This window comes from Musca vetustissima, unplaced genomic scaffold, assembly GCF_032173495.1.
Source record: "Musca vetustissima isolate MV318-11 ecotype Yass unplaced genomic scaffold, APGP_CSIRO_Mvet_v1 utg13852, whole genome shotgun sequence".
In the NCBI taxonomy this organism is placed as follows: domain Eukaryota; kingdom Metazoa; phylum Arthropoda; class Insecta; order Diptera; family Muscidae; genus Musca; species Musca vetustissima.
Genome location: NW_026885536.1, coordinates 12,142 through 28,100, shown reverse-complemented (window position 1 = coordinate 28,100; position 15,959 = coordinate 12,142). Strand labels below are relative to the sequence as shown.

The window sequence follows — 15,959 nt, the reverse complement described above, 5'->3', positions numbered from 1 at the left end:
CAATTTGGCGTAAGGTACTGAATTGCGCCTACAGTGATGTCTGCCAAGTTTCGTGAAAATCGTTTGAGATTTAGATATAGCTCAATTATATATTATTGATTGATTTTAAGTAATTGACGCACCAAATTTCGTTGAAATCTCTTCATATTTGGATATAGCTTCCATATATATTTTCGGTGCATCAAAATCCTCGTGTTTGTCAGATTGACATGAAATTTTGCAAAACGTACAAGATTTAGCATAGAATAACGTAGTTGCATTTTCTAGAAGTTCAGACATAGTCCAACGGATGTCCTATTTATATTTGCTTGAAGTCGATTTACAACTTTTGTCCCATTGTAACAAACGAATGACTTGTTCTTGGGCGCATTTTTCAACCGAATTCGTTGAAATTTTGTACATTGTGTTGTTATTGGGTACCAAATATCTCCACTAAAAATTATAAATATAGGTCAATTTTTTCGGGTAGCCCCCATATAAGGGTACCCCTATTTTAAGGACACACATATTTTGGGGGCACATATTTTTCAAACGAATTCACTGAAATTTGGTATTTTGTGGTCGTATATGGTAAAAATTCCCCTACAAAAAATTATTAATATTCACTCCCGTTTTGGGGTAGTCCCCATGTAACCCCTTTTTATATTAAAATAGTTATGCAATTTGTTCCGCGTTTTGAGTTTGGTTCTATGATTCTGTTGCAATCATTTCATCTGCGGAGGAGAGCGAGTTAAAAAATTAGAACTTAGCCGCTGTGTGGAGGTTCCGGAAGGAGTGGACCGATATTCCCCATCTTCGAATTTGAACTAAGTTTGGAAGAAATAATAAGATGGGCAAAGTTTGAATGAAATCTAAATTTTCTGAAACGGATTTGGTCCAAAGGAACATGGGGTCTAGAACCAATATTTCGTCTAGGCACATTTTCACCGTTAAAGTGTATACACCCTCATTAGCCATAAGGCTGAGGATATAATTATCCATTAAAATTTTCAGAAATTTGTATTATGGTTTACACTATGGTTTACATAATCCGTTTTTAGAAATGTCGGTATAGGTCCACTTTTTGATATGTTTCCTATATTTTCATTTCTAGTACCTGTCAGTATATCTATGGTGGAGGGTATCCAAAGTCCGGCCCGGCCGATCTTAACGCTTTTTCACTTGTTTTTATTTGAGATAGATTAGAATTTAAACATGAATTTAAATTTGTATTCCTTTAATGTATATAATTTTTAATTCATACATCTAGCTTATATTCTTATAGACTACTTTACAAAATAAAACCGCACGATAGTCCCATTTTTGAATGAATAACAGCACTAACTTTTGATAGGTACAGGTACCACGGTTATTGATCTACAACTATGGTAAACTATTTTCCAATAACAATATGTGTGGGATATATTTAAATTTGTTTTATCAATTATGAGTAATAAAATCTAAAGAATGATTCCTCAAAGTTTAATCCAAATATATCCATTATCGGAAATGTTTCAGCAAAAAAAAAAGTACAAATTTATCAGGTTATTGATCATAGAGTTAATGTGGTTTTAATCTGGAGATGCTAACCCAGGGTTTGGTGTTGTCCTAAAATTCGAGCGAATTAAAAAAAGTTCTGTTTTGTTATCTGAAAAGATTTAGTTGTGTTTATTTCTTATTTTCAATTTCATAATTTTTTGTTTGTTTTCAATTTATTGTTTTAACAATTGTTTGAGAAGAGTAGTTACAACTTAATAAATACAAAATGATACAAATGTGTGGGTGGGTTTCAAATTTCAAAGTTCATGGTTTTGATGATAATGGATAAAGTTCAAAATAATACTTCGTTACAAAAAATAATAAATATATAGTAATAAAAAATAAATTATAATAAGAATAAAAAATAAATACAAAGAAAATAAATTAAATAAATAGAAAATTGGATAAAGACTTCGGAATATGAGATCAAAAAATGAAATATTAAATCATCAATCAATTAGTGTGGTGGTCTCTACAAAGGAAAACAAAATTTGTAAAGTAGACCAACCTATTGTCTTTTTTGAAGAAATTTGTGTACAAATACGAGTATAAGTCATAATTTTTTTGGTGAATTTCAGAAAAAAGTTCTTGTTGATTTTTTGTTGTTTAATTTTTTTTTTGTAGTTTTGTTATAAGTTATGTGTTATAAAATTTATTAATTAAATTTCATAAGACAATAGTTGATTACTTTACAAAATGTATGTTTTTATTGTGTAGAGATTTTGAAGAAGAATAAAAATTGTATGGGGTTAATTTTTATTTCTACAGAATTTCATGTTGCGAAGAAAGTCTTTTTTTATCGTTTTTTGGGGCTTTTTGTTCAGATGGAAAATAGTTTTGTAAATATTTCAAAAAATTCAAAAAAGTTAATAAATTAATAAGAAATGTTTCTATATAGAAAGGCATGCAAAAATTTAATACTAAAGAAAAAAAATAATATGAAAATGAAAAATAATGAAAAGAAAAACCCTTAATTGTAAACTTCTAATTTCCTGAAGATTGTAAAGATCCCGCTTGGGGGAGCAAGATCTCATTTTTAAGAAAATCAAAAAATTTTCCTTCACAATTTACAATTTAAGCTTTTGTTGGAAAAAATACTCAGCAGTTTCAGCTGATTTACCACTGATTTGAGGGTCTACGTTCAGCCCCAGGTGCAGCCGAACCTGAAAATCGTGGTGATGATGCATTCGATGATGTTTGCGGCATCGTTGAAGTGGTTGCCTCGTTGGCCTGCAAGGTGTGTATGGCAACCAGCATTTTCTTGCGTGCTCCAAAGGCTGTTATACCCAATTCCATAAGATTCTCCTCCGTAAGGGTCATAAACATTTCCAAATCGATTTCGTTTAAAACGAAAATTTCTAAAAAAGAGCAACAAAATAAAAGTAATTTTCTCACACTCTCCCTCTCTCTCGTTCACACACTTACTGATGTAATGTTCCAAACCCAGAGATGTCAACAAGGAATGTATATCCTTGTATTGGGTCAATTGAAGTCGGCGATTTGTTGGCGTTGAGTCAACAATACCCGTTGTTGAACCCAACCCATAAGGTGAGACCAGAGGTCCAGCTCCACCCCCTACACCCAAACCAGTTGGTCCACGATGCCACGGTGATAGATCATCAACTGTTTCCATTGGAACTGGTGAAGTGCGACTTAAACCCATACCCATCCAGCTGGGTGTGGGTGTGCGTAATTCTCCAGCAACTGGTGGACGTTCCATGGCCTTGAAACCCATGGCGCGCTTAATGTCAAAATCAAAAGTACGATTGTGCTGTAATGCAAAGGCAAATTAGAAACTGAATGCTGGTCTGAACACGAGGGTAAAACTAAATAATCGTTTTAGAATGTCGGAGGAGGGAAGAGGATTAATACCAAAGAGGCTTAATCACAAATGACTGTAATTACCCCTTCACCCTTACCTTCAAGTCATAGTGAGAGTTACGATAACTTTCAGCGCTACCGGGTACCATAGGTCCAATCGGTCCTGAAGCGCCCAAACCCAATAGAACACCATCACTGGATCGCCGGCCCAAACGACTGCAACCTGCCTCACTGCTATAATTTGAATCGGGTGAGAATGGTGAGGGTCGATTTCCGTTAAGCAGAGATGGCCCATTGACTCCATTGTTGGTGTTAACACCCAAAGCATTACCAAATGGTGGATAGGCCTGTTCCAATGATGTTGTACTACTGCTGAAACTTTGATAGCCACTGGTGTTGTTGCTGCAGCTATTGCGTGGTGATATGTTATGAGTTTGTGGCACGTGTTGTTGTTGCTGTGCCTGGATCATATGATTTGGTGGCTGCATTTGTGTTTGTTGAATTTGTTGTTGCTGCTGCTGTTGTTGATGATGATGGTGATGTTGCTGCTGTTGTTGTTGCTGCTGCAGTACCTGTAAATAATTATTGTTGTGATGTTGATGTTGCAGATGTGGTGGCTGCTGCTGAGGTTGAATCTGCTGCTGTTGTTGTTGCTGCTGCTGCCTAGCATAATTGCTATTATGTATCTGCAAATATTTTTGCGTTGGCGAACAAATGCCTGTCGGTGTGGTGGGATAGAGACCACCGAATTGTTGTCGATTCAACTGATTTAAGTTGGCATTGTTATTATTGTTGTTGTTCAAAAGATTATTATTGTTGTTGTTATTGTTAAGCAACAAATTGTTATTGTTGCCATAGGGCGACAATGATATGTGTCCGGTTGTGGCCGGCATTACATTTGGAGTCTTGGGACTTTCGTTATAGCCAGCCAATAATGCTGTCAGTGTGGTGCGATAGGCCAAATTGTAATCTTTGTCCTGTGGCATAAAATATCGTTCCGGTATTTCCGGCTTAATCAGGGGTGTTGTCAAACGTAAAATCTCTTGACGGGCTTCGTAGATTTTGTCTGTCGATAAAAATATGTAAAAGAAAAAACAAATATGAATTTGTGTATGTATATAATATTTTACAAACCTTTCAACTTACCTATAAACTTTTCGACTCCTTTAATAACAATGGCCAAAGTGCTTTGTCTTTGCTTCTGGCGCAATGTTATATAAACGCCATATTTAGTGCTAAGGCTCATTATTTCAGAGGCATCGTTTTGATTGTCGGGAAAGTCAAATATTAAGGCAATCGGTAAATTACCCTATGTATTTTTTGTTAGAAAATATAAACATGTATATGTGTGGACAAATATAGGTCTACTCACAAGTAATTGTTGTCGTGCCTTATAGACACCTTCTATGGTCCCTGTTATAGTCACTTGAGATTTTTTCAATGGTTTAACATTCATATCAGATAGATCGGGAAATATTATCTATAAAAAAATATTTAATTAGTAAGAAAAAGACGAAAGTCGAACTGGGTCAACTACAACATAGCCCAAACTACTATGGATACATACAAGGATCTAGTTGTAACCTACAAGAATATTTATACTGACGATTTTAGATGTATTTGTACAATGTCAGATGTAGCATCTTTGGTGAAACCTTTCATATTTGAATCGACTTCATTCAGTCCGTACATTCATATACCTTTTTGGCAAACTATGCCCTATGTTACAATATGAAAATGTCTACATTGCAAAAAATAAATGTCTAAAATCCAGTTTAAGGACCGAATCGTATTGAAATAATTATCATAATGAACTTCGGAAATCGATATTTCCTGAGATACTGGTCTCAACGATTTCTAGCAAATTTGACATCTACTAATAGAAGAAAGTCCACATAAGGGTTCTAGTGGAATTTTGGAAGCTAATGTCTAAGGTGGTACGCTGTGTAAATGCATTTAATTTAAATTTTAGTAATAAATTTGGATTAACTCGTAGGAAAATTAATATAAAGAGGGATTTTTAAGGAATTATATTGTTGGCAATAATAGTTTAAACAGTTCACGCACGTTTCGCGTTTTGTTTCACTGCCAAACATCTTCAGTCTGGTCTATACATATCCTTAAATATTTTAATTTAAACCAGTATGGAAAGTTCAGAAGATGCCCATATGTACAAAATCCTGTCGATAGAACAGACATAAAATCTTTGGAGAATCTATCAAAATGTGAACCGATTTCAATAAACCCTAACACACATCATTCTGAATGGTATATGGGAACTACCTCCAAAAAGGGTCAAATATTAATAACTTTTGGTAGGTAGATATTATGTACAAAATGAAAAGACCAAATTACGGCCATTTCGGTTGGAAATCATGCCCAAATCCCCCAAAATATCGAAAACTTGGAGGTACTTTAATAGAGTGGCTACCCAATTTGAATTAATAATTTTTATTAGGAAGATTTGGTACCCAACAAGAACACAAAGTACCAAATTATGTGTAATTCGTTCGAAAAATTCGCTCAAAAGCCCCACAATATCGCAAATTAGAGGGTACCGTTATATGGGGACTATGCTTAAATGGGAACCGATATCCATATTCCGTTACAAATCAACAAAATACCGAAAATTAGGGCGTACCGTTATGTGGCGACTATGCCTAATAGTAGATATAGCCCATTATCGAGCTTTACCTGCAAAATATTGGCGATCTATGTCGATTCGTTTAGAGGCCTGAGTGATTACAACAGACAGACAAAAAGACGGGCATGCTTAAATCGTCATAGAATTTTACGCTGATGAAGAATATATATATACCTTTTAGGATCGGAAATGATTATTTCGATGAGTTACGAACGGAAAACAAACTTAATATATAATATTATGGTGCAGGGTATAAAAAGGGGTTGTTGGGAGTTTCCCCCCAAAAAGAGACCGAATATTAATCATTTATTAATACGGGCATTCGTTACTAAATACAAATCGAAGATACAATATAATTCGCTCGAAAAACGCAATCAAAGTACCGAAATTTGGGGGTAACATTCTACGGGGTCTACCCAAAATACTCGACCAATTTTGACAATTTTTGGCAGGAAGATTTGGCACACAATTATAACTAAGCATACCAAATTACAGCCACCGTTATATGGGAGCTAACCAAAAGAGTGGACCTATATTGATCATTTTTTATAGAGAGCGCTCAAAATTCCCAAAATACAGAAATTTAGGGGGTACCATTATATGTGGGTTACCAAAAATATGGACCAATATAACCCACCAAATTCCTTAAGAAAATAGCATGATTACAACAGAGGGATGGACATGGTTAGATCGTCTTACAATTTTACCCTGATCAAGAAGATATACAGTCGCGATATCCCAATTTAATGAGACAATTCTTTGCATTGATTCAAAAAAGTTAAACACTTGCATTATATTTAAACTGCATGTTGTTACCTCATTAAAGGGGATTATTCCCATTTGTTATACCCTTCACCACACTGTGGTACAGGGTATTATGCTTTTCTGCATATGTTTGTAACACGCACATGGTTCCTTTTGAGAATATGCATAGAATCACTCTCTGAGTCGATTTATGCATGTCCGCCCGTCTGTCCGTTCCTCTGACCGTACTTAGATGCTAAATTGTAAAAAAAGTACAGGTAGCATTTTTGATTCGAATTTGATGAAATTTGGGAAAAATCGATTCAGATTTAGATCTAGCTCCCATATATAGTTTCGTCCGATTTAAGGTAAATGGTGCATCAAAGTCCCTATATATCTGTCGATTTGCACGAAATATGGCACAGCGTACTGAATTAAGTATAGAAGGTTAGGTTAGGTTTGGGGATGTGCAGTCACATGTATGACTGCAACACTCTGAGACCGGTTAGGTCCGTTGTGATCATCCACAAGAAGATATACAGCCAAGTGAGGAGACAAGAGATAGATCTGTAGGGGAGAGAAGATTAGTGAATTAAAGGAGTGAAGGCCGATGGTCCTATGAGTCAGACAGAAAAGTGTTACGTGCCAAGGTTGTGTGCTCCTAACCACTTTATGTTTCTAATTATGCTGTAGATTAGAGCAGGTTTGGTTGTTGAGAAGAGGCTGAGACTAGGTAGAAAATGAGCACCCATTAGTCTGTGCCGCCTGTAAGCCAGGGCTGGGCACTGGCACAAGATATGCTCAATTGTCTCCGTCTCCTCCTCGTCAACACAGAGTGTACAGTAATCAATTGCATCGAGGTCCCATTTCCTAGTAAAGGCCCTGATGTTGCAGTGACCAGTGATGATTCCTGTCACCACTCTAATTTCGGCTAAGGTTCAATAGTGAGCGCGTTCTTTTGGTTGACAGAGTCGGCCAAATGGATCTTGACACGTTGCACCTAGGTTCGTTGTGCCAAAGTTCACAGGCTGTTTCGTCAAAGAATGCCTTAAAATTCCTATAGTAAAGACATATGGATGGTTTGATTGAGTCATCAGTTTCTAGATCGGTGGATTGAGATCCTCGTCTAGCTAGACGAAGTCTAGAATAATGTGTACTAAGTTTCGTGAAAATGGGTTCAGATTTAGATAATGCTCCCATATTTATTTTCGTCCGATTTAAGGTAAATTGTGCGCCAAAGTTCTTACATAGCTTTCGATTTCCACGAAATTTGGCAAAGCGTACTGAATTAAGCCTAGAATGAACTAAGCCTAGTTTCGTAAAAATCGGTTCAGATTATGATATAACTCCCATATACATTTTCGTCCGATTTAAGTTAAATGGTGCACCAAAGTTCTCATATATCTTTCGATTTGCACGAAACTTGTCACAGCGTACTGAATTAAGCCTAGAATGATGTGTGCTAAGATAAGCTCCCTTATATATTTTCGTCCGATTTAAGGTAAATATCTTTTGATTTGCACGAAGTTTGGCATAGCATACCCAATTAAGTCTACAATGATATGTGCTGAGTTTCGTGAAAATTGGTTCAGATTTAGATATAACTCCCATATATAGTTTCCCTATATGTCATCGATTTGCACGAAATTTTGCATAGCGTACTGAATTGAGCCTAGAGTGATGTGTGTTTAATTTCGTGGAAATCGGTTCCGATTTAGATATAACTGTTATATATAGTACTAGCTAAGTGCCCGCTACTTCATATGCGAAAAAGGGAATAAAAAATTATATTTCATATGGAAATCGTGAATACTGTATAATTTTGGTACTTCTTTCCAACTCTCTGTCAGTGACCCATATTCTAAATTTTAGGTTTCCAGCTCTGTCCCTTAATACTACACTTCAACAGGAATCTAAATTCAAAATCTCCTGATTCAATCAAATCCAAATTGTACCAAATTTAATACCATTTAGTACTTTTCATACTCAAATGTATCTCAATCCTGCTTTTAAATAGTCCAAATTTAAGAATTCCAGCTCTGTCTGTTCAATAAAAACCAAATTATACCAGATTTGGTACCATTTTGTACTTCTCGCACCCATATACTAAACCAATCTCAATATTCCAAACCTGCTTTCAATCGTAAATCCAAATTTAAGAATTTCAGCTCTATCTGTTCAAAAATTGTACCAGATTTGGTTCCATTCTGTACTTTTCCTTTTCCCAATCTTAGTAGCAACATTCAGGTTCTACCCATTCACCAAAGTCCAAATTGTACCAAATTTTGTGCTTTTCGTACCCAAAGTATGAATTTTCAAAAATACCTCAGTCATGCACTCCAATAATAATCTTAAATCAACATTTGAAAATTCCAGTTCCATCCGTTCAATCTCAGCCCTATCTGTTCGCACAAACACAATTTGGAAACATTTTGGTACCATTTAGAACTTTTTGTTTCTATAATTAAAAATTTCTTAAATCTCAGCCCTATCTGTTCGCACAAAAACAATTTGGAAACTTTTTGGTACCATTTTTGTTTCTATAATTAAAAATTTCTTAAAGTATGTTAAATCTACACTCCAAAAGTAATTTTAATTCCAAAATTCTGGAGTCCATCTCTATCCGTTCACACGTAATCAAGTTGTACCAAATATAATACAATTTAGTATACATAAGTACTGTGTTTCCATATCTTAATTCTATATTCCAACATCAACCAATAGTCCAAATTTTAGGTTTCCAGCTCTCTCCGCTCACCGAAATCCAAATTGTACCAAATCTAGTGCCGTTTAGTACTTTTCGTACACATAAATACGAATTTCCAAAGATGTCTTTATAGCCCATTTCAAGATTCCAGCTATATAAGTTCAATATGTATATATATACAATTTGAACTAATTTTAGTACTTTTAGTACACTTATAGGTTGAATTTCCAAAAACCCTTTTTTACATCTTTCTAACTTTCTATCAGTGTCCCACATTCCAAATTTCAGAATTCTAGCTCTTCCCGTTCGCCTAATACAAAGGGTACCATATTTGGTACATTTTAGTACTTTTCGTAGTTTCCAAAAACCCAGCCTTATCTCACGCCTACACACCAACAACAATCCACACTCAAAATTTCAAGCTTGTAGCTTCAGCCGTTTCGCCTGGGCGATGAGCTGTCATTAAGATTGTCCGATTTTATGTAAATGGTGCACCAAGGTCCCTATATATCTTTCGGTTTGAGCGAAATTTGGCATAGCGTACTGAATTGAGTCTAGTCTGATGTCTGCTAAGCTTCGTAAAAATCTGTTCAGATTTATATATAGCTTCCATATATAGTTTTCTTCGATTTTATGTAAACTATGCACAAAATGCCGAAAGTTTGTACGATTGACATATAATTTTCTCGAAATCGGTTCAGATTTAGATATGGCTCCCATTTGTATGTTCATTGAGTTTAGGTAAATATTGAGACTATAGCCTTTGTTAATTGGTGCAGATGCAGACACAGCTTACATATATACTACAAACGGGTATCTGAATGAGAAAATTTATGTAAATAAAATCGATTTACATAAATTTGTCCCATTATTCGCAAACGACTCTAAACATGCCCAAATGAAATGAAATTTAGCATAGCTTCCAGAAACATCATATATTCAAGTTTGTTCAATTTCTTGTCAATGTTCTTTCGAAAAGGCGTAGTCTGTTTGGAGACATTTGTAGAATATACCCAAAGTGGTAAAGGGTATCATATTGTCGGCCCAGTCCGATTTGTTCAATTTCTTGTCAATGTTCTTTCGAAAAGGCGTAGTCTGTTTGGAGACATTTGTAGAATATACCCAAAGTGGTAAAGGGTATCATATTGTCGGCCCAGTCCGACTTTACTACTTTCCTTACTGGTTTTACTGTGCCTATGGATATGTGTAGTCCCAGTTGGTGTGGAAATTTTTCCATATCCTTGGATCCTTTTTCCAGGATAAATTTTTCTCATATTAACTATTAATCGATGTGTCCTTTGGAATGTCAATCTGAATCTCCCTCGTATGATGCTTTGAAATAATTTTTTTTTTTTTTTTTGAATGTTTGATTGCGATATACGCTTCTATTGTTGAACAATCCAGTTTCTCTGATATTTCGGAAAAAGTCAGGTCGGATTGAAAAGTAGTAAAGTCGACTATATGTCATTCGTTTATTACAATAGGACAAAATGATGTAAATCAATTGAAAGCAAATATAATTTGACACCCATTGAATATTTGGATCCCAATTAACACGAAGTATGTCGGAAATATATAGGTGCAATTTTTTTACTTCTACAAAACGCAATTAAGTCGTTATATTCTCAATTTTGCACGTTGTGCAAAATTTCATGTCAATCTGACAAACACGAGGAGTTTGGTGCACCATTTACTTCAAATTGGATGAAAATATATATTAAAGATATACACGTTAGGTTATACTAATTCCAGAACGTTTTGTTCCTATCGTCCACATTTTGCGTCCTTGGTGCATCATTTACTTACAAATATATATATATATATATATATATTGGAGTTTTATCCAAATATGTACAGATTTCAACAAAACACGACATTCAGTACGTTTTGCAAAATTTTGTGACAATCGGCATAACATTGGGTCATCAGATGAAGCTATATATGGGAGCTATATCTAAACCTGAACCGATTCCAACAAAACTTTACACACGTTAAGCTATACAATCTTCTGTACGTTGTTCAGAAATTTGTGCCAATCGATTTAGCATTGGGTCTTGGTGAGCCATTAACATAAAATCATACGAAACTAGTAAGGAAAGTAGTAAAGTGGGACTGGGCCGACTATATGATACCCTTCAGCACTTTGGAGATATACTACATTGACATGAAATTGAACGAACTTAAATATGCGATATACAGATAATATGTAAACCGACTAACATCAATTCCAACACATGCCATTCTGCAACATATTCTAAATTTTGTAAATAGATTTAAAGCAAACATTACACAACATATTTGGTATGCTTCACTGTTTAAAATGTATCAATCAGGCACCCATTGATTATTTGGTGTACAGTCAACATGAATAAGTCGAAATTATATATGGAAGCTAATCTGAACCGATTTCAAGGAAACTTGCTAGATATTAATTTTTATTATTTTCTGTACGTTCTGTCAATCGGTCAAGGCATGAGCCTTTAGTGTACCATTTATTTAAAATCGGACGAAAATATATATATAGAAGGTAAATGTAAATCTGAACCAATTTCAAGAAAACTTGACACACTAATGGACCTAATTCAGTACCCTATGCCAAATTTCGTGCAAAATGAAATATATATATGCTCTTTGCAGCCCCATTTACCTCAGATCGGGCGAAAATATATATAGGAAATATATATAAATCTGACACGATTTTCTCGAAACTTAGCACGCATCATTCTGGACCTAATTCAGGACTCTATACCAAATTTCGTGCAAATCGAAAGATATATAGGGACTTTGTTAGACCATTTACCTAAATTCGGGCGAAACTATATAAAAATCTGAACCGATTTTCTCGAAACTTAGCACACATCATTCTGGACCTAATTCAGTACTCTATGCCAAATTTCGTGCAAATCGAAAGATATATAGGGACTTTGGTGCACCATTTACCTTAAATCGGACGAAACTATATATGGGAGCTATATCTAAATTTGATCCGATTTTCTCGAAACTTAGCACACATCATTCTGGACCTAATTCAGTACTTTGTGCCAAATTTCGTGCAAATGGAAAGATATATAGGGACTTTGGTGACCCATTTACCTTAAATCGGACGAAACTATCTATGGGAGCTATATCTAAATCTGAACCGATTTTCTCGAAACTTGGCACACATCATTCTGGACCTAATTCAGTACTCTATGCCAAATTTCGTGCAATCCGAAAGATATATAGGGACTTTGGTACACCATTTACCTTAAATCGGACGAAAATATATATGGGAGCTATATCTAAATCTGAACCGATTTTTCCTACTTTCAATAGGGTTCGTCCTTGGGCCAATTAAGTGACCTGTGCCAAATTTTATTCAAATCGGATAATAAATGCGACCTGTACTTTGTTAACAAAAATACATGGACGGACGGACAGACGGACATGCATAAATCGACTCAGAAAGTGATTCTATGCATATTCTCAAAAGGAACCATGGGTCTATCTCGATTATTATTGCCTGTTACAAGCATATGCACAAAGACATAATACCCTGTACCACACTGTGGATAAGGGTATAAATATATATATGGGAGCTATATCTAAATCTGAACCGACTTCAACGAATTTTTGCATCCCTTAGATTATAGTAACATCAGTACGTTGTGCAAAGTTTTGTCCCAATCGGCATAACTTTTGGTCTTTGGTGCACGAAAATTTATATGGGAGCTAAATCCAAATCTGAACCAATTTCAACAAAACTTGACACAGTTTTCGCAGCGTACTGAAGCCATAGTAGCTTCAGTAAGCTGCGACAATTTTTATTCCAATCGGACTAACTGTACCAAATTGCATCCAATTCTGATCATAAATGCGACCGGTACTTTTGTTTTGTTGTGTTTTGAATTACTATTGTAATAATTCGAATTTGACATGGAATTAATTATATTACAAATGTCATAATTTAAATTTCCAATTCAATATTTTTAATTCCACTCAAAATAATAATACTAAATTACTACTAAATCAAAGTAATAATAAATAATAATTAATAATAAAGTTTTTAATAAGAATTCCCTAATTACATTTTATATGCTTTGCATGTGAAAATTATGTAGAAATCCAAATTAAAAGGTGTGGACAGCAGAACAAAATTACCTTAGTGTTTGTGCGCTCCATAATACTCAGTAGATTGGTATTATTTTTTCCTTTAACAATTTCGTGATGTTGTGGTGATATCTCCAATTGCATATTAACTAAAATTTGGCTCTAAGAAAAACGAACGAAAATACGAAATGTTAGCAAAACTGAAACCATTCTACAGTGGTAAAAATTTAAAAATGTTATAAGGAAGGATGTAACTTTGAAATTAACATTTTAAATTATACTTTTTATGATAAAAATATACTGTTTAGATTTCTTATACAAACCGCAATATTTTCACATGAAAAATTTATCAACGTTTGTGTAGCTTCTTGAACGTGCCCAGCTTCTTTTTCTGAGCCCTTAACCAAAACCAGGGATGAGTGTAATTTCGGACGAGATGAGAAAATGACCTGGTAGGAAAACATACGATTTTGAAAGACCGCATTGTAATAGATATACTCAAACATTTCAAACCAACCTGCACATTATATTTCTGCTCGACCATCGTTACATACGGTGTATCCCTATCCGGTTGTGGACGTCCTGCTGCCATTACCGGCAATTCAAATGATATCAATAATGGTGTAGATAAACGTACCAATGATCTGGCTTTTTCTACACCCTCCAGTGAACCGCATAAAGAAACTTGATTTGATTTTTCCGTTGGATTCGAACGATTCGAATCGGGAAAATGTATATGTGTAGAGGTCTCTTCCATTATGCGTTTTATATTGTTGCCACCACGTCCTATAATATAGGAGTGATCGGTATAAGAGACATCCATTTTCATAATAACACGGGTGCCCTAAAAAAAGAGACAAGACGTGAATTGATGTTGTTGTGTAAGTGGGATAAAAATGATCTGATATAAAAAAATCTTACTCTTGAGTCTAAACTAGCTAAAATGCGTTCTTTAGCTTTAGCTACTTCCTCGGCTTTACCCACAATGCGTACATGAGGATCTTAAAGGAAAAAAATGCAAAATTCATTTAAAGATCAAATGGGGTTTATAATTAGAACCTACCCTTTTTACTCTTTGCTCCAATTTTAAGTCTACAAGGCCAGCTTATATATGTTTCAGTAGTTTTCATAACCTAAAAATATATTAGAAGTTAAATAAATAAACTAAACTTCATTTGGAAGTCATTTGATACTTACGCTTTCGAAAAAATACTCAGCTCCATTCATACCCTCTATGGAGCTATCAGCTAAAAAATTGTCGAACAAAATTATTATGGACAAAAAAGCCAACAATAAAAATATTTTTAATTTTTCTTCAAAATAATTCCCGCAAAAAATCTCAAGAAAATTGTTTTTAATTCATCCATTCCTTACCTTTTATCATTTGCTCCAATTTCTGTCGATCAACTTTGAAACGTTCCGTATGTAAATCATCGGGATTCGAAACACCCAATTTCAATGCTATCGCTCGTATGTCACTCCAATCGCTATCCACCGATGATATTTCACTTTGTGTTTCACTGGGAGCACCGCTCGATGAGGCCAGTGTTGCTGCGGCCGATGCTGCAGCCACAGTGGCTGCAGTCGGATACAATAGTTTGTTGATACAGGAAATCATGATGTTCGAAGTAACAATATACGTGTGAAGATATAAGTCGTTAGATTTTTGTTAGAAGCGCCAAAAAGTAGGTATGTCGTAGTGAAAAAAATGGTATTGTGTTTTTGTTTTGTTGTTTGTGTAGTGGAAAATGGTACTGCTGAAATGAAATATATAAAAATAATATGTTAAAAACATTATACAATAAGTAACCAGTTCGCCACTTTGGGTACATGCAACAGAACATACATAAAACAGACACATCATCTTTAAAGGATATTTGAAATCGAATCGGGCGAAACTTAATGTGTTATCTTCATAAATATTTGAACCTAATGGAATATACACAATCCATTCTAAAATCTATGAAAAATCCAATTAGGTCAATTTGGACTTAATTGAGCAACCGTGGCATATACCATTTGGTATGCTGCAGCACAGTGCGGTGCACACAGTGCTCATAAAATCAGATGAAAATGTATATGGGAGATATATATAAATCCAAATCGAGTTTTCCAACATTAATACACTTCTTCCAAACTCTACTCTTCCAAATTTCGTGTAAATCGAAAACCGATTTCAATTAAACTTCGCATACGTCTACCTGGACCAGGGCTGCCAGATTTGACGATTTATCGTCATTTTTAAAAATTGACATAGGGTAGACAGCAACAAAAACAATATAGAAGAAAATTGGTGAACGGAAAAGTTGTTATATTAAATTTAAGTTTCAATTTATACAAAGTTATTACAATTTTAAAAAGGTTCGATTTGAAAGCAGGTTATTCGGTACACAATTAACATCAAATCGGACGATAATATATTTGGGAGCTTTTTCT

The 15,959-nt window shown here is 34.7% G+C and overlaps 1 protein-coding gene across 1 annotated transcript; it reads right to left on the bottom strand.

The window, feature by feature from the left end:
- Positions 1-2,634: 2,634 nt before the first annotated feature.
- Positions 2,635-15,150, bottom strand: LOC133332782 (protein bicaudal C). The gene is made up of 12 exons (XM_061541156.1): positions 14,898-15,150; positions 14,721-14,770; positions 14,587-14,656; positions 14,445-14,524; positions 14,041-14,367; positions 13,847-13,972; positions 13,575-13,685; positions 4,712-4,819; positions 4,486-4,648; positions 3,438-4,405; positions 2,944-3,289; positions 2,635-2,876 (listed from the first exon to the last, which is right to left on the bottom strand). Exons 1-12 carry the CDS (start codon positions 15,139-15,141, stop codon positions 2,635-2,637), a joined length of 2,835 nt encoding a protein of 944 aa, XP_061397140.1. The 5' UTR covers positions 15,142-15,150.
- Between the last annotated feature and the right edge of the window lie 809 nt (positions 15,151-15,959).